This window comes from Anolis sagrei, chromosome 4 (genome assembly GCF_037176765.1).
Source record: "Anolis sagrei isolate rAnoSag1 chromosome 4, rAnoSag1.mat, whole genome shotgun sequence".
Taxonomy (NCBI): Eukaryota; Metazoa; Chordata; class Lepidosauria; order Squamata; family Dactyloidae; genus Anolis; species Anolis sagrei.
Window position 1 is genome coordinate 105,517,332 of NC_090024.1, and position 26,581 is coordinate 105,543,912.

Below are 26,581 nucleotides of genomic sequence, written 5' to 3' on the forward strand. Positions count from 1 at the left end.
AAGTGATAGACTAAAGGCATAATCTCCCAGTAACATACATATCTTATTTCACCAAAATAAATGGGGAAGTGAATATATATACAAATATGAGCAATCTGAACAGGGGCAGCTGTATACAGCATGATTCTTTCATGTTTCCAACCAAGAAAATATCTTTCCCCACAATAATAAATTACAGATCTTCATTTCTCCAAATGAAATTTAATTCAGTTGATATATTAACAGATAATTTCCTAACCCCAAATCAGGATATAAAAAAAATCCTGTGAAGTTACTTATTTGAACAACTACACGGAACTTTCAAATAAATGTGTACTCTTACCCTCTGTATTCTATATATTTGTAAATACATCCCGCTATTAGCATGGCCACCAAGGCATAGTACCAAGAACAAATGAACATCAAGGCAAGACACAAACTCATCCCCAAGAATGAAAGAGTCCTAAAAGAAACACACATTTTAAGTCAATGATGTTTATGCATCTACATGTAGCAGAATGTAAATACATTTTGTAAATACATTGTAGAATTATGTGGCAACCAAAACATATTATCAAGAGTAAAAGAATATCAATGCAAACCAATCGCCAACAAATGAAAGAGAGCATTTTAAACCTCCGATTCTATACTAGTTAAGCTAAAATTTTAAATAAATGACTTGTAGTAAAAGCAAGTCGGAAAGAGATGGTGCGGAGTAGTGTGGATTGAGTGTTGGATTACAACTCTGGAGACCGAGGCTTAAATCTTGACCAGAGCTGGGCAAGTTGCATTCTCTCATCCTCTGATTATTTGATTATTTGATCTGTGAGTTTGTCTAATAAAGGTTGTTGCAGTCCCACGACATTGCAAAGGCAGACTAATTTCCTGGCCAACATCTTCCAGAGACTTGCCCATTCTCACATCTTTTATAAGAGATATATGCATGATTTCACAGTTCTGACATTTCTTTGTTGGACCACAGTTATGTCTCTAACAATAACAGAAAGTAGCACATAACTGGATCTTTTATATGCTCAAAATTAATCTGTGGGTGTTCATACAATTATAAAAGTTAATTATAAAAATGAAGAGTTTAATTTCCAAACCATCAAACTGCGCAAATCTATTCCTCCTTCAGAGCAAAAGCAAACCATTTAAATCAGAGATCTGTATTCAGAGGAAAGTATTTATCTATTTTCTCGTTCTTTTTATCCAGTTAATACAGTAGAACTCTATGTACTATTTTCAACAAATTGCTGTTTTTAAATTTGGCTTTGACTATTTAAAATGGATAATGCCTGTATTAAAAAATAATTTCTCAATCTTTCTGAAACCTGTCAGTGAAAGCTATAAATTGTACACACACTTATTTTAATATAAGACATCTCTGTCACCATTTCTCTCCTATTTACCTATCGAATAATTCTATTTTTTCATTGTCCTTCTTATAGCTTTATGTGTTGTATGGTATTATTGCTTTAATGGAGAAAAATAAATATACACGATGTCTGAGGTTATAGGAACACCCTACAAATATAAACCAAATGCTTGTTTTGCATTTTAACTAAATACTGATGTAACGATCACAACATACCAGTGATAATACTTGAAACGAGGTCTCCAGTTTGGTGTACGGAGAAGGGTCTGAACTGCACATGCCAAGTTCACAAAGAGATAACACATTAGGAAAAACCTACAAAGACAAACACATTTACAATTTAAAATGAATACCACCATTCACTCTGGTCTTGGGAACAGATAAAATTAAAAGAAAGGGACTCATATGAATGGTAATCTGTGTTTAAGGATACAAAGGCTGGTCTGATGATTATATTCAGGTCAAGGACATTCTCCCCAAAAACAATGGCCTGCCCTGCATTTTTCCCCCCAAATGGAATAGGTTATTTTAAAAGTTCAGAGATGAGAAAGGCATACACAAAATGTGGGCTTCAAGGAGTTCAGAAGAAAATTGTAGCCCTATGTCTCAGAGTGTCCTACATCACAGAGGAACGTTTGTTAGAGGATGCTGCTGAAAGTGACAACCATCTATTACAAGTTACCTGGTCACTACATGTATCAGGCAATTCCATGTAAATACATATATGAAAGTGCATGAAGGTGCATGAGCCAGCTTTTGGGGGGGGGGGGGGGGTAATGAAACTCTGTTCCATTAATTCTGTCAGTGAGCTTTCCATTCATGTTAATCAAAAAAGAACCAAAACCCTTCCCTTTGTGTCTAGCCGTTTAAAAACCCTCAAAACCAGCTTTTTTACAGGGCTGACCTACCACCAGAGGCGGGCCTAGGTAATTTTCAATGGTAAGCAAACAGTATTTTGGCGCCCCCCCCCCAACCAATCAGTGATATATATTTTCTGTTCGTCATGGGAGTTCTGTGTGCCATATTTGGTTCAATTCCATCATTGGTGGAGTTCAGAAAGCTCTTTGATTGTAGGTGAACTATACATCCCAGTAACTACAACTCACATATGTCAAGGTCTATTTTTCCCCAAGAGCACCTCAAGAGCACCCCTGGGTAAAATCAACTATAATGCAAATGCTTACTTTGCGTAATGGGTTGAGCCGCCCCTGCCTACCACTATCCCCAGGTCACACTTTTATTTTGCCCTGTTTCACCTTATTGGCTGCTGGTAGTGGATAAATACATAGAAAGATGATAAAGAGCACAACAATTCTGTATTACATGGAATATGCAGTTCTCTCCTCAGAGAACTAAGCATCTAGTATTTTAATTTCAATCAAATTCATTACAGCCAAATATCATGATGCCCATACAATATTAAGATCTCAAAGACAGCCTAGTTGTTACAGAAAGTTTCAGTCAATTGTTGATATGTTTCTTTCTTTCAACTAATACATATACTCTTGACACTGATCAAGATTCTAGATCAGCCACTTAGGGCGGTTCTATATAGACACTATATTGGGACCGATCTGGAGTGTTGAATTGTGGATTGACCCTGGGATAGCTTTTACCACCAGCCCCTGGGCATTGCAGAGGTGGGAAGGAGTCCTGACGCTCAAGGGGCACCAAACCCAGTTTAGCATAGCTGGATTGACACTCTTACTTTTCCTCTCCTGTTCCTGTCATAGCAGTGGCCACCAGGTGCAATAGGGTGAGTGTCTGTCAGTCATTGTCTGGAGTGATATAGGTCGGGAGTATTGTAGTGATTGGAAAAGGGAAGGGGGAAAGGATGTTGCTTCATCTCCTCTCGCCCATCTCCTATGTTGCTCTAGCACCCTGGCTGAAGCTAATCCAGACAATCAATAATTGACCCTAGCCATGTTGCACCCATTATGGAGAGGGGAAGTGAGTGCCATCCCTTATATCCAGGCTGCCCAGGCTTGGGGAACACGGGGTGACCATATAAACAGCTGTGGTCAGTTCTGTCTTGGAACTGGCCTAACTATTTACTTGGGTCCAAAGTTGTGTCCAGATACTTGGGGAGAATTCAGAGCAAAATGTAACTTTTAAAAATGCAGTTCAAGGCCAGGTTAGCCCGAATCAGCTCTGTCATGTATTTGCCTAGAGCTGATTCCCCACTCCTTTCAGGATAAAGAGGCACTGTAGATGTCTCTTTAGTTAACTATAACTTACATACAATAGCAGCTCTTGGCCTGACCCCTACGCGCAATCCTGACTTACCAAGCCTCAGCTTCTTTCCATTAGAATGTAGCAGACTGCCAACACCACCACTCCACCCCACCAATCTCCAATGCAACAGTCAGGAGAAGGGTCCCTGTTACAATTCCTCTTTGGACTTTAGATTGTTTTCAGGAATTGGGATGCCCACAGAAATATCATCTGGTGTGTTGATTTCAACAGCAGAAAAGATCGCCCACCACTCACAAAGATTAATTCATGTTAAGTCAGGAGAAAGGGAATTTTATGATCCCTACACTATTGAGTACATAGGCATTACTAATATGAATGCATAATTCCAGGTTACACATTTGTTGCTGTGATCATGAACTCCAGTAACTGTTTTTAAAATAAATGGTGCCTAAAAAGAGACAAAATGCATCCATTTTTCTATTTGATTCACCTAGAAATTCTGTTTTCTTATTCCTCTGTTCTGCCTTTTACCTTTTTTCAAAACTGTTTTAAACATGTAACTCTTCATGTTGCCTAATCAGTTCTGCTTCTTATTGTGATCATATCACTCTTTTAAATACTAGTTTCCTCTTTCTTGTTGCATTCTTTTTAAACTTCAAGTTAACTTGAACAAATTAATAATCTTTCCAATAAATCATCAAAAGAGAAGTAAACCTCTGACTAACTGCATGGTATTATGATGCAATGTTTCACTGATTGTATTTTACTTGATATTTAGTGATAATTGATGGATACATTTTAGATACGTATATAAATGAAAGCTCTGTTCATACTTACATAGAAAGGATTGGAGCCACACTATCGAGCGAAGCTATAAGAATGCCTATCTCACATATTAGTGCAGTCAGGAGCAAAGCCCATGTGGGTTCTCCATTTGCTTTTCCATGACCAAATACCTGGTGTTTTTTAAAAAATAATGTATTAATTAATTTTGAACACATGCATCTGCAAAGCACACATCAGATTACATAAAGCTAGAGCTTTGAAAAATTACCTTTTTGGACTATAACTTTCAGAACCCCCCTCTCACAAACCTGGTAGCTCTGCTAATGGAAGGATTCTGGAAATTATAGTTCAACCTTTGTAGTTTTTCAGGTTTTGAATATAGGTTTACACTATCCTCTGAAATAAATCAAGTTATTATACACTGTATTAACATAAGATATTAAAAACATATCTCATAAGCTATTACAAACAATGATACATTATAATAAATTTGAAGCAACATAATTCAAAATGAGTTAATCTTTTTTAGTTTGGTCTTTTTCTCCAAGTTACCAAAAATACTGGAAATATCACACACACACACACACATATCACCACAAATTAATGCATTTTCATGTTTGTAGGTGCACACTTACAATCATAAAAATAAATAAGTATTAGACAACCATGAAATTAGCATGCTATGAGGAGTAGTAGAATCCTTTTCTACATTTTTGGTCATAATTAGCACACTTTTCTTTGTAAAGTGTTGTCTACATGATTCAATATACAAGCTGCTACTCCACCATTAGAGCTCCACATGCATCATAAAGCTGAGTGTTTTTTTCTCTAATGGGCTGTAATCAGCCAGAGAAAACTGCCTTGATACCAAAGAAACAGAGCAATTAGAGCAAGACATCTGAGTGCATCACTGCTGTTAGAGTCAGAGCTTAGGACTGGTCTTCCAAAAATAATTCTTCTGCAGCCCAACTGTGAAAGTGCTCAAAAAGAGGGAAAACACAAAGACTCACATGTAGAAACGGTACAATGCCATCTCTTGCAATTGCCTGGAGGAGCCGGGGAGCACCAGTGAGGCTCTGGAGACCAGCACCACATGTGGAAAAGAATGAGCCAATTACAATAACCCATGGAGAGGGCCATGCCAATGTACCAATCACTAGATTTCCATTAACTGCTTCTCCAAATCTTGTGGGGAAAGATCACATGCAACATTAAACAAGAAAGAAGAATTAAGTAAATTATGCAGACCTAGGAACTGGCTAAATCACAAAAATGTAGGGCCAAGTTATGTGGACACATTCATGCAGTTCTAATGAAGAATAAAAACTGAAACAGAGAGAATACCACCTTTTTCAGAAGGAAGTTGATTCTGAATTTTATAAGCTTAATTGTTGTGGTGGGTTGGAATACATCCCCCCCTAAAGTGCCAGCAACTGGTACTATGTTTATACCCAGTGGCTACAGATGTTTTTCCCCCTTTCCTGGAAGTTCTCCTAGGACTCACAGCAGATGGCTAGAGTGCTGGCACTAGTCCATGGACTATCATTCTGAGTACTGCTACTCTGGACTATCACTTTGAGTACTGTGTGCTTCTACAAAATTGCATATATTTATCTACTCGAAATGCTATAACTAACATATCACATGCATCCACTAAAAATGATGGGATGAGGACTCTTTTACATACTTGTCTCTCAAGACCACTCCTTCGATACAGGCACCAAACAGAATTATACAGGACAGATCTGTATTTGAGAATCAAGGAAGACCTTAATGTACATAAAGTTGGAAATTGGAGAATGGGTTAGGTGGAAATCTCAACAAATATTCTAATCAATAAAAAATATTTTAGCTTGCATTAATCATTATTCTGTACATAATTGATATCATTTGTACATAATTGAATACTGTATTTCATAGATTATAGGACGCCATCAGTTGTAAGACACACACTAATGTCAGTATCACACAGAAAGAAAGCTACTGTATATACAGTATATAAGCACCTACGCTTCTAAGAAGCATTCCGTTTTTGAGATGTTCAAACGGGGAAAAGTGCAGCTCAGAATTGATGAAAAACAATATGTGCTTAATTCTATCATTGAAACCATAAGGATCTCTCAGTATTTACATTTAACCAGCTTATATTTGTTTTCCATTTCAAATTATGCATTAGCTAATAGTTTTTTTTGGGGGGGGCACCACATTACAGAAAATAATTTTAATAATAACAAGGCAAATGAAACAATACAGATAGTATAAACACACATGCTTTCAGTCTGTCTATTTGTGTGTGTGTGTGCGTGTGTGTGTGCACGCACCCGCGTGCCTGCGAAAGAAAGATCATAGCCACAGGTACAAGCAAAATGTGTTCTTCTAGATCAGTGGTTCTCAACCTGTGGGTCCCCAAGTGTTTTGGCCTACAACTCCCAGAAATCCCAACTAGTTTACCAGCTGTTAGGATTTCTGGGAGTTGAAAGGAAAAAAACATCTGGGGACCCACAGGTTGAGAACCACTGTTCTAGATATTGTTTGACTGTTAAATCTTACAATCCTAGCGAGCACTGCCAATGATAAGGAATGATGTGATCTGCAGTTGAGAACTTCTGAAGGTCCACATCTTTCCTATCCCTGACCTAAGCATCTTCCTTAGTCTCATTAACACTGATATGTGGTCATTACTACTTATTACTATTTTCCATAAGTGCCAAAAATGAAAAAGAAATAAATCAGGCACTTATAGAACTGTATTTAGTTCCATCTAAATTAAAAAGCAAAATTCTGTTGTATAGCCAACACTTTTAATCCAATATCTTCCTGATTTTACCCACTATTCAAAATGAGGTATGTTTATGGGGGAAAATCAAATGTGCTTATTCACCACTATTCTCAGATGGTTTTAAAGTTTTCTGCTTCAGAGGTTTGGTTGATCCAATCCCAACACCTATACCTATACTTTTTGAATATTGGAGGTAAGTAAAATATCTATGATTGCTTTCAGGGCCAAGGATTGTGGTTCCATGTTAGCCATCTGTGTGCCATCAAAACAAATACCTAACATGAAACTACAATGTAAATGAACCAAAGATATAGGTCTGGATTATTTAAATTGAATTGAAAGGATACAGATAAATGATGTAGTTGAAATGGCTAGAATTGTTCCAGTTGGAATAGATTTTTGAGCATCTCGAAGATCGCCAGACCTGTTTGAACCTGCCATGATGCCTAAACCAAGAACAAAGCAATACATCATAGAAAAAATGAGTTGTCATTTGGTTATTGATGCTCAGTAACAATAGGACAAACATACATTAACCTGATTAAAAGAATCCACTCAAGTCGGTAGACAAAGAAATTCCGGTCTGAAATGCACATACGGTATAAACATTTAATCCTTGAGATCATTCATATGTCAACCACGACTTAGGTTGATAGCTGAAATGATAACAAATGAATATGCCAACAAGTTGAACTTGTTGGAGCATGGAGAGGGCTACTTGGCCTGCTAGTAGAGTCCCAAAAAGCAACAGTCACAGTGGCTACCATGGCGAATACTGTAACATATCTCTATGATTAAACATAGTGACACTCTTTTGAGAGCCTACATCTTTGCTAATTATCAGCCATATAAATAATTAACTACACTATTTGTATACTACAATGTAGTATGGTTAATCAAACATGGGATAAATACCAGGAAGTTAAATTAGCAGGAATTGTGAAGGGAATTTTGATCACATTAAACTATAATCAAGCATACCCATTGTGCATATGTGATGAAACCTATGTGGTGTCATACCGAAAGTTACTCACCAAACTATTTCAAAGAAGTAGCTACTGGTTCTGTATTCTCTATTGTACAGAACATTGCTTATAAAATTCTTATCCTCTAGGTGTCTCTGTCTACAACGTCTGTCAGCCTTAATCAGCATAACCAATGGTGATGAATTATACACACTGCCATCCAACATCTGAAGGACCACTGTCAACTAACCAATCTAAAACAACCCTATCCTTAGCCATCTGGAAGGAATCATCTGGAAGCTTCAATTTTATGTTTCAAGAAAGATTTAACGTATAAACCATACAGCCAAGATTGTAAAGTCTATATTTCTATATTCTCTGTATGTTGGGAAAGGTAAAGAAATAGATGGGAATATACTAGAGAAAATGCCTCAATGGAAAAATCTAGGTTATGAGATACTGAAGACTTCCATGGAAGAGTTACATCTAAATCAACACTTTTCAGGCAATTACCTATTATTATAACTCTTATGACCATGGCAAATGTATTATGTCCCCAGAGTATTCTTTACATGAGAGAACAAGTTCAGACCACTTCTTTCCTTACTTACACGATTCAAAGCAACCCAAAGAAAGACAAAGACTATATTTTGTCAGGCATAAAAAGAGATGCTGACAAAATTCCAAGTCATTTTCTTCTCTGGCAATCAAACTAAGATAATAGGATCTTTCTCATATAAGCAACTTGCTCACAATGTGTACTCAAAAGTACATCTTTCATGCCAAGAAAACCAAAATGTTGAGAAATGTATATCCAGATTTTTGCACTGTCAAGTTTATTATTATTTTTATTCCCTATATCAAATGTATTTTAAAGAGCATATCAGAATTTTCTCTGCTCTAAAAAGATATAGCTCTGGTGTATTGCAGCAGAAGAGTGAAAAGAAAGGAAACAATACCTGTCACAGATGGAAAATAAATCCCAACCAACATAGTAAAGTAGGTCATGATATCTGTATACACATAAGCATCAGATCTTTCTTTTACTTCTTCGAGAGATGGAACAGGAACTGATGGCATATCCTGTTTCTCTACAATTGCTCCTTTGTCTCCATATACACTCCATAAATTATCTATGAAGAAAAATGTATAAGATTTTGTTCATATATATCAGCATATAAAAATAAATCATAAAAGCCCTCTGTGGAAGATTTTCAATGATCCTCAAATATCTGCTCCAGCCCTTGTTTTCTTATGAGAAAATTGTTTTACATTTGTTTCTTAGTATAAATAAGCAATCTGCACTTGACATTTCTAGAATATTATTTAAAATGATCATTGTGTGACAAATGCAATCCATTCAGTTGTAAAAGATACAGTGAAGACATCTGTCCTTGTGCTGTGCTACTCTGCTGCTGAGTATGCATGCCCAGTGTGGAACACATCTCACCACACTAAAACAGTGGATGTGGCTCTTAATGAGACATGCCGCATTATCACAGGGTGTCTGCACCCTACACCACTGGAGAAATTACACTGCTTAGCCGGTATTGCACCACCTGACATCCGCCGGGAAGTAGCAGCCAATAGTGAAAGGACCAAGGCAGAGACAACTCCAGCACATCCCGTTTGGGTATCAGCCAGCACATCAACGACTTAAATCTAGAAATAGTTTTCTAAGATCTACAGAGACACTCGCTGGAGCACCTCAGCAAGCGAGAGTCCAAAAGTGGCAGGCTCAAACCCAGAACCTCAACCAATGGCTGATACCAAATGAGAGACTCCCCGCTGAGCACACAGAGGACTGGGCGACTTGGAAGGCGCTGAACAGACTGCACTCTGGCACCACGAGATGCAGAGCCAACCTTAAGAAATGGGGCTACAAAGTGGAATCCCCGAGTGTGGAGAGGAGCAAACCACTGACCACCTGCTGCAATGCAACGTGAGCCCTGCCACATGCACAATGGAGGACCTTCTTGCAGCAACACCAGAAGCACTCCAAGTGGCCAGATACTGGTCAAAGGACATTTAATCAACTACCAAACTCACAAATTTTTATTTTGTCTGTTTGTTTGCTTTGTTCTGTTAGAAATGTAATATAATTGACTGGTTGCTCTGACACGACAAATAAAAAAATAAAAAAGTTGTAAAATACCAAATACAGTCAGCCCTCCATATTCGCTAGGGTTAGGGGCAGTAAAAAAAAACTGTGAATAAAGAAACTGCTATCTTTTTATCTGTGAGTGTGACTCTATGGACAATTTCCCCCTCTAAGTCTTCCAGCATGACCTTATGGACAACTTCTGCTGGAAACTGTACAATATCAGACAACCTAGATTCTTAGAGAGGTGTTTCCCTCTAGAAATATCTAGGCCTCCCAGCATGACTGGAGTCACACTGGGGGACCTAAAGAACCTTAGACATAACATCTTCAATCAGACCTGTGAATAATCAAATCCACAAAAGTCAAAACCTCAAACATGAAGGGATAACCATAACTAAAAATGAATCTAGATGTTAACTGTATCGCTAGGGCAATATATATCAAGCTATCTGATATGCCAAAGACCAGTACCAAGTTTTTGCCTACTGACTACAATACATTAATTTCTTTCTTCCCCTTGAAACTCACCATGGACTGGCAGCCAATGGCTTGAGGATGGCCACACAGTAGCAAAGGCACATCAGACTTGAGGTCTAGTTTTCTTTGATTACCACTATTTATTCAACTGCCCACTCAGCAAATGCAACAAATATTATCAACACTTGGTAAAGTGAGCAACACTAAGCTATGCTGCCAGTTTTCCACTATTATGTTGGTGGGTGTGTGTGGGGGGGGGGGGGGGGAGGGAGGGGGTTAATTAGTGAAAAAATTATACATGCATTAATCATATATGAATCGTACATAAATTATAAATCACACACAAACATCCTTAAATGCCCTAGACATGCAATAGAAATAAGGTATTAAAAATTAAACAAATGCAGCACAAGGATGATGAAGACATCTGATGTAGGGTCTGTCCTAGATTAAGGAATAGGTCACATTGTGCTGTCTGTGAAAGGCACTTTTTTGTCATGTCAGGAGCGACTTGAGAAACTGCAAGTCGCTTCTGATGTGAAAGAATTGGCCATCTGCAAGGACGTTGCCCAGGAGACGCTGGATGATTTGATGTTTTATCATCCTTGTAGGAGTCTTCTCTCATGTCTCCGCAAGAGGAGCTGGAGCTGATAGAGGGAGCTCATCCACGCTCTCCCCGGATTCGAACCTGCGACCTGTCGGTCTTCAGTCCTGCCAGTACAGGGGTTTAACCTACTGCGCCACGGGAGCTCCTGTGAAAGGCACTTATAATATATAATATAATCCTATAAGAAGGACCACTGCATCTAGTCAGTTGTGACAGCATAAGAGAATGTGTAGCAGTATAGTAGTGTCATGGAAGCAATAAGACATCCATCCTGGATGCGTTTTATTAATAGAAGATTATTTAGTTCACATCTATATAGCTATCTGTGTTCAGAGGCTTACCAAACAAGACTCCACTTGCAACGCCAGGAATTCCTTGAATTTCTGTGACGTTGTTTAGACGAAAATATTCATCGCATGTGGCATTCAGAGATGGATCATCATAACAGAATTTTTTCCAGAGCAGAGTAGTCTCTGTTAGATTGTTTTCAATAACGTATTTGGCACAAACATGATCACCACTCAGTAATGTACGGTTTCCAAGAAGACAGATACTAAAAAACAAAAGAAATAAACAATATGTGACTGCTACACTTAAACCAAGATATAAATCCATCTAAAATAACTGTCACTGCCATCTATCCAAGCTGATAATATCTTTTTGTTGTTGATTTGTGCTTTCAAGTTTTCAGTAATAGTAAAAATTTTAAGGCAAACTTATTATGTGGGCTTCTTGGCAAAATTTGTTCGGGGGGGTTGCTATTGTCTTCCTCTGAGACTGAGAGAGTGTGACGTACCCAAGGTAACCCAGTGGGTCTCCACAATTGAGTGTGATTTGAACTCTGATCTCCAGAGTTCTATTCTAACACTCGAACCACCACAGCATAATGGCTTTCAACCTCTCATTTGCTCTGGCAAAAAAGAAAGATATATTTTTCCAAAATAAACAAAAGTTTGTTTCAGAAACACACATGTTCTGATTTCAAGTTTAAATAAAACTCATGAAGTCACATAAAAGGTGCCAGTCACATGAATACTATGTTGGACTTTGTTTTTAATGTCACCAGCCTATAAGAGAAACTTCTCAAACAGTGCAATGTGAGATCAAGGAAAATCACGGTCAGTGCTTGATAAATGTATAATGTTTTTAAGAAAACAACATTTTCTTAAGCAAATACTGTAAGTGATCCTTGCAACAGAAGGCTAGGAGGAAGCTATGATGATTCTGAAAGTTGAAGGAAAAAGTTTTCCAAATCATTTGAGGAAAGGGATGGAAAAGTCGATAAGCTTTTTAACATAATTATTTAATTTATAGTTCTTTAAAAATATATACATAATGTCTGTGCTTGAAACCGACTTAATGCTGATTGGGAAAACCAAAGTAAACTTAGGTAGCCAAACCACATGGATAATGGGCAAATGCTGAGTTATTATCTTTACCATTTGAAGACAGATTCCAAATTTTACCAAGTACTAGAACATAGTATGAGGGTGCGATGTAGTAGGGTTCAAATTGGGGAACTGAATTAAAGTATTTCCACAATCCACATTGAGCTGGCCTAATACTGTGCAAACATCCTGTGCTGGCCTAATATTGTGCAGATCTCCTGTGCCGGCCAAATATTGTGTAGACCCTTGTGCTGGCCTTAATATTGTGTAGATCTCTATATTGTGTAGACCTCTTGTGCCGGCCTTAATATTAAGTAGACCTTGTGCTGGCTTAATACTGTGTAGACTTCTTGTGCCGGCCTTAATATTGTGCAGACCTCTTGAGCTGGCCTCCTTTGGATTGATAGTTATATATAACCATCCTTGCTGGTTAACCATTATCATCTTTCAGCACCTCATTGTTTTAAAATCTTGTATGATATTAGCACTTATACGATCAGCACTTTAACTTACTATATCATTGGACTACTATTTCATGAGTTTTAGCACCTTAGTCTTTTTAATTGTATCATCTAGCTCTGAGTGTGCTAATTATTCTGACGGTGCTAATTCACCCCCGTTTTGATTGATTATTATTGCAACCTATGTGTGACCATCTTGAATGTGCTGACCGTTCCTGATGGTTGCTAATTAATTAATCCTGATTCCATGATCAATTGGTTACTTCGTGCACTTTATTAACTGTTGTGATCTTGCACTTTATGCCATTAGCACTTTAAACTATTTCTTGTGCACTTAGCCACTATAGCACTTTAAATTCGATTGTTACAGCTAGTGCTGAATCAGGCCTCCATGACGCACTTTAATTAATATCTTGGGTCACTTAAGCCTTCGCATTTCATTGCTGCTCTACTGTGTTGTGCTAAAACATCATCTGTATTTCAACAGCATAATTCCTTGTTCCAACTGTGCTTAATAACTACGACCTATGCTATTACCTACTCCTTGGCATCTGTTAATTTGGTTGCTAATTGTATATGTAGGTAAGAAGGAATGGAATAGCACGAGGGATCTCGAATATGACCTAACGGGACTGAAGAACATGTGGAAGGCAAAGCTATGGCAAACTGAAACTGTAACATGGCATGTACACCACGATGATCCCTGGTTTATTAGTATAAGTACCAAATGCGTCATGGAGGAGGGAGAGGCTTCCGTTAACCGAGGAGCCCCCATAGAAGTCGTGGTGGGGAAGGGGAGATACGGGAAAAGGAGACCTTTAATTCGGCCTAGGGAACGGGGAACAACTTTAGTAATTCCAAACCGGTCTCCTGATACGGTAAGTAGGTGTAACCAGGATGGCGGTCCCTCGGGATTGAAAATGGTGCTGTTGAACGCCAGATCTGTCAATGGCAAAACAACTTTCATCCAGGACTTAATCCTGGATGAACGGGCAGATCTGGCGTGCATCACAGAGACCTGGCTGGACGAAGCTGGAGGTGTAAACTTGACCCAGCTTTGTCCACCCGGGTTCTCTGTGCAGCATCAACCGAGATCCGGAGGGCGGGGAGGCGGGGTTGCAGTAGTCTATAGAGATTCCATTTCTCTGACCAGGACCCCCATCCCGCAGTCAACAAATTTTGAATGCGTCCACCTGAGGGTGGGTGACCGGGACAGTTTAGGGATTCTGTTAGTGTACCGTCCACCTCGCTGCACTACAGTCTCCCTACCTGAGCTAGCGGGGGTAGTCTCGGACCTGGCATTGGAGTCCCAACGGCTGCTTGTGCTGGGGGACTTCAATGTCCACGCCGAGGCTGCCCTAACGGGAGCGGCTCAGGACTTCATGTCTACCATGGCGACCATGGGTCTGTCCCAACAAGTATCTGGCCCCACCCACAGTGCTGGACATACATTGGACTTGGTTTTCTGTCAGGGATGGGAGGAAGGTGGCGGTGTTGAGGAGTTATCCATCTCTCCGTTGCCATGGACCGACCACCACCTGGTCAGCTTTAGACTTACTGCACCCCCTAACCTCCGCAGAGGCGGAGGACCTATTAAATTGGTCCGCCCCAGGAGGCTTATGGATCCGGAGGGATTCCTGATGGCTCTTGGGGAATTCCCCGCCACCTCGGTTGGTGATCCTGTTGATGCCCTGGTCGCTCTCTGGAATGGGGAGATGACTAGAGCAATAGACACGATCGCTCCAGAACGTCCCCTCTCAAGTAGCCGAGCTAAACCAGCCCCTTGGTTTACTGAGGAGCTGGCGGTGTTGAAGCGAAAGAAGAGGGAACTAGAGAGCGTGTGGCGTTCGGATCCGAGCGAGCCAAACCGAACACGGTTTGTGTCCTTTTTAAGGTCATATGCCGCGGCAATAAGAGCCGCTAAGAAGACCTTCTTCGCGGCCTCTATTGCGTCTGCAAAGAACCGTCCGGCTGAACTGTTCCGGGTTGTCAGAGGCCTTTTAAAACCCTCCATCCAGGATGGGTGCCCTGATGACTCGGCAGCTCGCTGTGAAGCTTTTGCTCGGTTCTTCGCAGACAAAGTCGCTTTGATCCGCTCTGGACTGGATGCCACATTAACGGCAGTCTCTGAGGATGTAACACGAGCATCTGCTTGTCCGATTTTGATGGATTCATTTCAATTGGTTCAAACCGAGGATGTGGACAAGGTGCTTGGAGGAATGAGAGCTACTACATGCATCCTAGACCCCTGCCCATCCTGGCTTCTAAAGGAGGCCAGAGGGGGATTGGCCGAGTGGGTTAAGGTGGTGGTTAATGCCTCCCTTCGGGAAGGCATTTTTCCAGCCAGCTTAAAGCAAGCTGTGATAAAACCGCTGTTGAAGAAACCATCACTGGACCCCACTCAATTGGTAAACTATCGGCCTGTTTCCAATCTTCCCTTTTTGGGCAAAGTCATGGAACGTGTGGTGGCCTCACAACTCCAGGCATTCTTGGTAGACACGGATTATCTAGATCCGGCGCAGTCTGGCTTTAGGCCGGGACATGGTACCGAGACAGCCTTGGTCGCCTTAGTGGATGATCTCCGTCGGGAGCTCGACAGGGGGAGTGTGTCCCTGTTGGTGCTTCTCGACCTCTCAGCGGCCTTCGATACCGTCGACCACGGTATTCTTCTGGGACGCCTCGCAGGAATGGGCCTCGGAGGTACTGCTTTGCGGTGGCTCCGGTCATTCCTCGAGGGTCGGTCTCAGAAGGTGTTACTGGGGGACTCCTGTTCTACCCCACAACCGTTGTTTTGTGGGGTTCCTCAGGGTTCAATATTGTCCCCCATGTTGTTTAACATCTACATGAAGCCGCTGAGCGAGATCATCCGGAGTTTCGGGGTGCGGTGTCATCTGTACGCAGATGATGTCCAGCTCTGTCACTCCTTTCCACCCGCTACTAAGGAGGCTGTCGAGGTCCTGAACCGGTGCTTGGCCGCTGTGACGGTCTGGATGGGGGCGAACAAATTGAAATTAAATCCAGACAAGACAGAGGTGCTCCTGGTCAGTCGCAGGGCCGAACAGGGTATAGGGTTACAGCCTGTGTTAGACGGGGTCGCACTCCCCCTGAAGACACAGGTTCGCAGTTTGGGTGTGATCCTGGACTCATCGCTGAGCCTGGATCCCCAGGTTTCGGCGGTGACCAGGGGAGCATTTGCACAGTTAAGACTCGTGCGCCAACTGCGACCGTACCTTGGGAAGTCTGACTTGGCCACGGTAATCCACGCTCTGGTTACATCCCGCCTTGATTACTGCAACGCTCTCTACGTGGGGTTGCCTTTGAAGACGGCCCGGAAGCTTCAACTAGTCCAACGGGCGGCAGCCATGGTATTAACAGGAGCAGGGCGCAGGGAGCACACAACTCCTCTGCTGTACCAGCTCCATTGGCTACCGATCAGCTACCGAGCCCAATTCAAAGTGCTGGTTTTGACCTTTAAAGCCCTAAACGGTTCTGGCCCTACATACCTATCCAAACGTATCTTGGCCTATCAGCCCACCAGGACCCTAAGATCTTCAGGAGGAGCCCTTCTCTCCATCCCGCCTGCTTCACAGGTGCGGCTCGCGGGAACGAGAGATAGGGCCTTTTCTGTGGTGGCCCCCCGGCTTTGGAATGCCCTCCCTATTGAACTAAGATCAGCCACCTCGCTAATGGCATTTCGGAAAAATCTAAAAACTTGGATGTTCGAGCAAGTTTTTAACTAATTTCCGATGTAAGGTTATTTTTGACCATGGACTTGCAACCAAGGATAACGAACTGAATTACGATTTTAACTATGAGATGTTTTCGACTTGTATTGGTGGCCCGATACTAAGTATGTTCATACTATGTATGTTTTATGTCTTGTATTTTGATATCTTATTTTATATTTTTAAGTGACTATTGTATTTTAACAAGTTGTAAACCGCAATGAGTCGCCGCACAGGCTGAGATATTAGCGGTATACAAGTGTATCAAATAAATAAATAAATAAATAAATACATGCTGTATATACTGCGAGTTTCGTAGTCTATAATACTTACAAGGCAACATTTATCAACAGATTAAGCAGAAATGCTAGCTAATTGAGTTTGGGTTAAATTTCCAGGAATATGCAATACCGCATAAGACAACTGGGAATGAAAATACCATCAAATAGATGCTATTATGTGTGTTAATATCTCAATTCCCAGGGACTGAGGGGGTAGATTTAAAATAGGAATGGACCAGTTTAGCTTAAAGAATCAACAAGCCATTATGGCCTCTAATTATGATGGCAATAACTTTTACAGGTTCCACTTGCAATTTTGATGAGGGATGTGAAAGAGAGAGAAAAGATAATGAGTTAAATATCCCTCCTTTGAGAAAATCTATGTGAAAGCTATAGAAAGTTCCCAGAAACAACAAACAGAATTACAGTGTGTGATCCTTTACTAAGCTATATCAGACCTCTCCCTACTGCATAGGCAACCCAAGCATTCAACAATTGTAGTGCAAGAGAGAGAGAAAGAAAGACTGTACTCATATTTGTTGCCAAAGTAATAACTGTGGGTTTTAGAGATGCAGAAAACAATGTGTGTTGATTGAAGAAACTCTGAAGAGCTTGATAACACAATCGTTAGGGCAGTTGTTCTCAACCTGTGGTTCCCCAGGTGTTTTGGCCTACAACTCCCAGAAATCTCAGCCAGTTTACGAGCTGTTAGGATTTCTGGGAGCTGAAGGCTGAAACATCTGGAGACCCACAGGTTGAGAACTGCTGCATTAGGGTCTTCAATACTCTCAAGTAAAACTGTGAAGAAGACTAAACCAAAATAATTGAAAGGTCCCTCTGCCAAATGTAGCCTCAAAATAGTGCAGAGAGGAGCAAATGTTGCCTCCCAGAAATACCTTTCTGCAGATGCAACTTTGGCCAGATAAAAAACACACACACATAATTTATAATTATAATCCATTACACAGGACTCAGCAAAGGATGGCATATGGTCTATGGATTGCATGATTCCCACGCCTGACCTAAAACACTTCATGCTGAATTTATCTCCCCCAATGAGAAAATGACTAGCATTTTCTGAACCACATATTTCCATTTTTTTGCTTCAACATCTCAACCAGATTTTTTAAAAAATTAAAATTATACTTCAATTATCATCACAAATATTCCAAATATTTTCTCTACTTACCGAAAATCTGGTGGGTCAAATGCAGTTTTAATAACTCCAGCATAAATGGCAATAATTGAAAGGATTACACAAGCCAAGAAGACTAGTGCAAGTTTATTGACATATTTGACTCCCACAAACACTACTATGGCCATCAGTGCAAGGATGCAAGTGCCATACACTCTCATATTGTTTAAGGTGGCCTCCTCGCCTCCACTAAAAATAGCAGCATTGGTCGCAATGTATTTCTGTAGAAGAAACAAAGATTAAACATGGTTTAGTACACAGTTAAGTCAATTTGTAGTTTGAATACTTTAAGTAACATACCCAGAAAACATCGAGGTGATTAATCCAAATATTTAGATTCTTTCAAATAAAAAGAAGATAAAAAGTAAGGAAAATACTTTTAATGCCTGGTCAGAGATTTGGAACAATTGTGCTAAACTTCCCCTTTCTTTAGAGTAACTGTGTTAACTGAGGCTTACTGTAAAGATTAACCCAATTTCTTTTTTTATTATGTCTTCTAAGCACAAGAATTTGGATGCTCTAAGTGGCTGAATGAGTCATGTATGGACATTTAAATGACTGTATGTGTCTAGAAATGTTACTCAAAATTGACTCCCTACCCCCACTCCAAACAGGATTGACTTATCCAAGGATCTAAGTAAGTACTGTCTGAAGGACTGTGTTCGCAGCTTGGGCGCGCTCCTGGATTAGTCTTTCCAAATGTCAGCCCAGGGAGATGTGACAGTCAGGAGTGTTTACTACCGGCTTTGGCTGATATGCCAATTGCGCCCCTTCCTAGATTTGGAGGACTTAAAAGGTGGCAGTGCACGGCCTGATAACCTCAAGGTTGGACTTCTGTAAGTGCTTTACATTGCGCTACCTTTGTACCAAGTTTGGAAATTCCAGTTGGTTCAACATACGTCAGTCAGGATTGGTTATAGGAACATCTAGGAGTGAGTATATTACATCCATATTAAAGTCACTCCACTTGCTTCCGGGCAACTATAAAGTGTTGGTTTTATTATTATTATTATTATTTGACTTTTAAAGCTTTACATGGTTACCTACAGGATCTCTTTCTGCCATACAATCTACCCCGAACACTGAGGTCCTTGGGAGGGGGGGCAGCTAGTCCAGCCTGCCAGAACCCAACTAGTGACCATTACCCAAAGTAACCCAAAGGCCACCCCAACACTGTGACACAACCTGCCGGAGGAGATCCGACAGCTTGATGATATGTCAGATTTTAAAATATATCTGACCTATCTCTTCTGGCAGACCTGCCCAGTCAGTTTTAATTGTTGATTTTAAACTCTCTTCTTGTGTTTTAATCTCAGTTTTGTGCATTTTAATATGTATTTTGTAAAAATACATTTTAATATGTGTATTTTACAGAATCTTTATGGCATGGTTCTCAACCTGTGGGGTCCCAGATGTTTTTGCCTTCAATTCTCAGAAATCCTAACAGCTGGTAAACTGGTTGGGATTTCTGGGAGTTATAGGCCAAAACACCTGGGGACCCACAGGTTGAGAACCACTATTTTATGGTTATGTGTTTTTATCTATGTTGTGACCCCTCTCGAACCACAAGGAGAGGTGGGTAAGAAACAAAATAACAACAACAACAATAATTACTATTAGAAACACAACAAGATGAGTCCACAGCAAACAAGATCACTCTTCCGGCTGTTGTATTATTATTATTATTATTATTATTATTATTATTATTATTATTTAACTGGTAAAAGGTGAGAGTTTAGTTCATCCTGGAAAAGCCTATGGGATGCAGAAACTCTTCTACTCTCTCCACCACACTGCTTTTTGAATGTCTTTGAAATCCATGAGTCACCATAAGTTGGCAGGTGACTTGTATTAATACACAGACACATCCCAAATGTGTACATGCTGTGAGATTGGAAATTTTATCTGATTAAACAGAGCAGTAAAACATAATAAGACACAGTATTAAGTGCAGACTATTTATCCCCAAAATAGAATATAATTAAATAACAAACCAGTGATAATTTCAGATTTTATTGTGACACAATACAGGGAAAAGTGAGGCTTTTCATAGGCTTACTTAACGTATTATACTGTATATAGTTACAGCTCAAGTCAAGAAATGTCTAGTGATTATTATATGATTATGCAATTAATCTACTAATTAAATCTGCAACAACAAAAATAGAGCAACAATGTGAGCAAACAGATAGAACAAATAGATAAACACATCCAGGGTTGAACTATTATATTATTTCCAATATGTTTGGCATTTGATTCCCATATTTCTTTCTCACTAGTATGCAAGTTAGAGGAAAGCTAAGACTGTATAGGCCAAAAACCGAGTGTCACAGTTAACTACCCCCAATTTAGCTTCTAAAAACATGTCACAGCAGATTTTTTTGAAAACTGAATTTCTCTTTCAGGGAAGAGATGGGCAAACTGTCACTTTGATGTAGTGATTTCCACCTGTAATTTTTAGAAAAACTGTATCAATTATATTGTTCAGGTTATTCGAAGGATCATGTTCTCCCATACAAGCCTGCCTGTTCCATAATCACAATTCATTTGAGTGTGTGTATGCACGTATGTACGTATGTACGTGTGTGTGTGTGTGTGTGTGTGTGTGTGTGTGTGTGTGTATATATATATATATATATATATATATCCATCCAATGGTATAGCCATCCACTATATGTAGGTTAAGTAGTAGAAAGGAAGTAGAAAGGAAGGAATATTGATTTGATATTAAAAACTATTGAGATTCAATATAAGACAAAAACTTAAGGTAATGAACTTACCAATAAAATTTCAATTGTGCCAAGAATATACATGGCCCCGGCAAAAGTGGTGCCCAGATAAAAACAGAGTCCCACGGCTCCACCAAACTCTGGCCCTAATGATCTTGAAATCATATAATATGAGCCACCAGCTGTGAAATGAACATTGACAAACACACATTGGAATGATGTAAAACACCCCAAAAATGTTCAAAAATGTTGAAATTGCTTAATTAATATAACCTTCAAATTATGTGAAACATGGTAGAAAATCAATGTTATTTATTGAAAAGAAAGAGTTTATGAACTATTTAATAAAGGTGCAAAATATTTCAACATTGGTAGGTTTATTTTATCATTGTTTGGTGCATAAATTCAGAGTACAGGCACTCCCCGAGTTGCACACATCTGACTTACAAATGACTTGCAGTTAAGAACGGGAGTGAGAAAACCAGAAATGAGAGAAATCTACCCCTAGAAAGGGAAATTAACTCCTGGAAGATTTATTATCATGGAGAAAAGGTGTTTCCACTGAAGCTTTACCACCAATCCTTGTTTCCACAACAAGCTACATTTTTCAAAATCCAATTATCACAGGGACAGAAAGTGAGGTGATATCTTCTGAACAGGGGCACAGACAGCAAAACAAACTCCACAGGGGTGTCAGCCCTTCTATGCCTTCATCTATATATCATGGCAGACATATTGGTTGGCATTTTGCTGGCTATTCATAAGAAAATTCATTAAAGCTATTTATGGTGACTCAACATGTACGTAAATCCAATTGATTCCATGTGTCTATTCTAGTTAGGACTAACATCAAGTGCAAGTTATTGTATGTTGCAGCATGCTAAGAGTAATCTGAGAGGTCCAATTTTGTCCCACAAACAACTAACAAGTAATGACTTAAAGGGCTATTGAGAACTTAGAACATGAACTCACAAAGGATGATCTGCAATATCAGGTCTGCCTCCTTTTAATCAGCTTCAGTCAGTGGCCAGTTAATTCTGTACAGCCCTAATAAGGAGGCTGCTCTGTGTTCTCCATGACTCCTTAGTTCACATTTACACATTCCTCCACTTAAGTCATGCCCACAACAATTGACTGAGTAACACAATTGGTGGCTTGTGAAAGAATAAGATATGTAATGCTTCCAATAATTTAAACTTATTTTAATCATGGTTACAAGAATGAGAGGACTACCAAGCTATGTATGTCTTCTTCTCCTCCCACCTCACAAGAACTTCCCTGGTCCCTTGGTGTAAAGTACAATTAACATAATTTTTCTCTTAGCAAAAAAAAAAAAAAAAAAAAAAAAAAAAAAGAAGGCAGTTTTGGTTAAACCAAAATTTAACCAATCAAATCTAGGTTAAACTCTGACTAAAGGCTGCATGAGCTGGTTGAACCATGAAAAGGACACAGCATCGAATAATTTATCCTAGATTCTGTTGTTTTGGGGCAATAAAACGCTGCTTGTTTCCTAGGTTTTGTTTCTTAGTTTTGCCTGTGTCATTGTATTTTATCTTATCTTACACTGTATTGATTTTAGATAAACCACTTTGTGTACTTTTCCAGAAAATTAGAGCTTAAATGCATTAATCATCATCAATATCAGTGAGGTTAATGTAAATTACATCCATGCATGTGTTCTTCCCCCTCTGACAATAGAAGCTAGTCTGGTGAAAGAGGGAGACCCGAGTAAGATGAAGACCATGTCATGTAGAGAAAATTCTATTAATGATTTATGTCAAAGTCCCAAGAATGTAACACCCCAAACTACTATTAACTTTGTGAGATAAATTTCCATTGGTATCTATGAAAATGGGAAGAAAGCCTGAGCCATACTTCCAATCTTGCTAGGCTTTATGGGGTTGGTATTATTAAAGGGCACAATACCTAAAATGTGACATTTGTTTGGGCTCCAGTTAGCTCCAGGCACCCGATTCCCACACCTTCAACCAAGATTCACCTATAAGCAAACAATACCTGAAACACTGCTTGAGAAAAAGACAACTAAAAAAAGCCAAGATAATCCAACAGCAATAGGTCTCCTGCTGTGCTCTTCTCTAGCTAATTGGCTAATCCAGATTATTTTAAAAAGACAAGAAAAAGGGATATATCAAGCAGTGCTAAGGAGTAGATTGATAAAAGTGTTGCAGTAATAGTGACTTGCTGTGTCAATTTTCATAAGTCATGGAGGATAGGAAAACACTGGAAGAAAGTCTGAAGGACAGACAGGAGCAATCTCAGGATCTGGGAAATGGTTTTACGTTACAGCATTTATATATAGTCTTATTCATTTATAAAATGACAAGATCACTATGCACAAGATGAAGAATGATCCTATGCAATGTTTCTGGGTTTTCAAAATTGTAGGAAGGGCAAAAGATGTAGCTGCAGCTCACCTTTCAGTGATGCAGACTCACCTCTCTTGTCATAAACAAGTTCAAGAGATACCTTGCTACCTACACTCTGTAGTACTACTTCAGTATCATTCAGGATAAAATGATAGAAGGAAAATTATTAATTACCTGGAACAACACCATTTGTTGCTATTGCACTCATTGAAATTGCCGTTAACATAGTCTGCAAAAACAAGACATATTGAAGAATGTTACCAGAATGTTTTCAGTAAAAAGAAAAGAAAAAAAGACTACAAAAGTTTAAGTAACAAGACTGACAGAAGTAATGAAATCTAGTTCAATAAAGACCCCAACACTTGCCCCTGTGTTCAGCAAGGTGCTACAAAAGTAAAATGTCACAGATATAGTCTCAGAACCTATAAACACAAATTCATACATTGGTGATGACAGACATATCTATTTATTCTTGTTTCATAATATGTGTGTATTATGTGCATCTATACATTGCCCTTGACAGAGAAAGGAACCAAGGTTTCGTTTTTATTGGTGTTAACTGGACATAGACACATATATTTTCATCTAGAGCAGGGGTCCTCAAACTAAGGCCCAGGGGCCGGATGCGGCCCTCCAAGGTCGTTTTCCTGGCCCTCGCTCAGGCTCAACCTAAGTCTGAAACCACTTGAAAGCACACAACAACAACAATCATCCTATCTCATTAGCCAAAAACAGGCCCACACTTCCCACTGAAATACTAATAAGTTTATATTAGTTAAAATTGTTCTTCATTTTAATTCTTGTATTGTTTTAAGTGGTTTTTGTACTACAAATAAGATATGTGCAGTGTGCATAGGAATTCACTCATTTTTTTTCAAATTATAATCAGGCCTTCCAACAGTTTGACGGACTGTGACCTGGCCCTCGGTTTAAAAAGTTTGAGGACCTCTGATCTAGAGTACAATTTGAGGGTCCTTGGTGTGTAAAAACATTAACGTTCCTTACTCATATGTCCTGTTCATCACTATAATATGGTATGAAAATGAAATTATTTCGGGTTGTCGTAGGTTTTTTCGGGCTATATGGCCATGTTCTGTCCGCTAAAACTTCCGCTAACGCTAACATGCTCTAGAAGCATTCTCTCCTGATGTTTTGCCTGCATCTATGGCAAGCATTCTCAGAGGTAGTGAGGTCTGTTGAAACTAGGAAAATGGGTTTATAGATCTGTGGAATGATCAGGGTGGGACAAAGAACTCTTGTCTGCTGGAGCTAGGTGTGAATGTTTCAACTGACCACCTTGATTAGCATTTGATGGCCTGGCAGTGCCTAGGGCAATCTTTTGTTGGGAGGTGATTAGATGTCCTTGATTGTTTCCTCTCTGTTGTTTTGCTGTTGTAATTTTACAGTTTTAAAATACTGATAATTATTTTATTTATATATGTATACATCTCATTCTTCCTTTCAAAGTTCCAAACATTAGCATCCAGTGTTTTAGTTCTACATGTCTGCAAATCACTCACTAAGGAAACATAAAAGAAACCAACAGCCTGATGTCTTCAAGTTCAAGCAATGAGTGCCTCAGTGAAGCTTAAGTATCAGACATACAAAAGGATGTGAACTGTTAAATATCCTAAAGTCTGAGGTTTCTATTCATTTTCAATGGAAAGTGAGTAAGAGAAAACCCCTGTATAAGGCATAAGCCTAAAGCAAACATTTCTGATAAGCCAGCAGAGAGGCGAGTATAGTAAAAAGTCACATTTTTAACAAGCATTCAATCATAAAGAATTATTTAAATAATGTTGAATGATATATTGAAAGGTTACACAAACTGATCAAACCAAAAAGAAGCATGACAATATTAAAATACACTTAAAGGGATAGGTGGGGAAATTTTTGAAGATACCAACTCAATCAGTCCAAATTACTCCACAGTCATAGAACTCGGTCTGTTGGCTCTGAACACTGGAAACAATACCTAACCTCATGAGCTGTTCAGAAATGATGTTGCTATTTAAAGTGAGAAAAGTTGGAAACAAACTAATGTGAAACTATTCAAATGGGGGCCAGGCCAACCAGCTGTTGGGTAAGACCCTATTTATCTTCATGTCATTTGTGATTACCTTCCCCTCTGAATTAGCCTCTCTTTTTCATAGTTTTGGCATCTCAAATAAAAGTGAAAGAGAGAGGAAAATGAAATATTTAATAATATAATTTGGTTAAACAGCTTAATAAAGATTATGCACACTAAGTGCTTCATAACAAGGAAATCCATGAAGAATTAATTGGAAGAATATTCTAAATGTTCTAAATGTTATAAGAAGGTGAGAAGACGAGGTTTATCTTCTTGCCCTCTTCAAAGGCAAAAAATAGAATGTGTTTCGATGTTCAATTTCCTCAACACTGAATGTAGGATTTTTGAACATAAATAAAGAATACAATTTATTGGATTTATAAAGAACCAAGAAAGATGACCATAGTAGAATTTGTTGACTAAAATGGTATTATTAGTATATAGATACATTTTGTACTATTTATATAATTTTCATTCAAGAGACTTTAGATAATTGACTTATCAATACTCTTCAATTAGAATAGAAATGTTTGCAAGTCCTATTATTTAGATATTTCATAACTACACACACAGACACATAGTTTGTGTAGTGTTTTTTAAAAAGATGATAATGTAGCATAGTGAATTCTTACCTACACAATATTAATTTACTAACAAATGGAACTGAATTTTTAGATTGATATGACAATAGTTAAAATTAGATAAAAGACATGTAAAACAGTGAAAGAGAAGACAAGAAGCACATTGGAAAGTATGGGAAGACACGACTACCAGTTTTGGTGTGGGACGACAAGAATCTGCTCTTCTTTTGTTATAGAGGATATATGGAACTTTCAAAACTTAATAATAATAATAATAATAATAATAATAATAATAATAATAATAATCTTTTATTTGTATACTGCTCTATCTCCCCGAGGGGACTCAGGGTCGTTTCCAGCATGGTAAAGCATTGCAATTACCAACATAAACACATACAAAAAGTCATTATAAAAATATAATCATAGTACAATATAACAATCGTACATATTTTAAATTTAAAAGCCAGTTCAGTACTAATTACATCAGGCAGC

The 26,581-nt window shown here is 39.0% G+C and overlaps 1 protein-coding gene across 7 annotated transcripts in view; it reads right to left on the reverse strand.

Moving 5' to 3' along the window:
• The window catches only part of SLC12A7 (solute carrier family 12 member 7), a 130,036-nt gene that overhangs the window by 39,976 nt on the left and 63,479 nt on the right, over positions 1 to 26,581 (reverse strand). For all 7 annotated transcript variants that reach the window (XM_060774624.2, XM_060774623.2, XM_060774629.2 and 4 more), the window contains exons 5-15: positions 23,612 to 23,666; positions 21,102 to 21,232; positions 18,316 to 18,542; positions 11,613 to 11,824; positions 9,043 to 9,216; positions 7,466 to 7,564; positions 6,027 to 6,084; positions 5,350 to 5,524; positions 4,391 to 4,509; positions 1,574 to 1,672; positions 323 to 442 (exon numbers count right to left, since the gene is read on the reverse strand). In XM_060774624.2, coding sequence (XP_060630607.2) covers positions 323 to 442; positions 1,574 to 1,672; positions 4,391 to 4,509; positions 5,350 to 5,524; positions 6,027 to 6,084; positions 7,466 to 7,564; positions 9,043 to 9,216; positions 11,613 to 11,824; positions 18,316 to 18,542; positions 21,102 to 21,232; positions 23,612 to 23,666 — 1,469 coding nt within the window. The remainder of the gene's footprint in view (positions 1 to 322; positions 443 to 1,573; positions 1,673 to 4,390; positions 4,510 to 5,349; positions 5,525 to 6,026; positions 6,085 to 7,465; positions 7,565 to 9,042; positions 9,217 to 11,612; positions 11,825 to 18,315; positions 18,543 to 21,101; positions 21,233 to 23,611; positions 23,667 to 26,581) is intronic.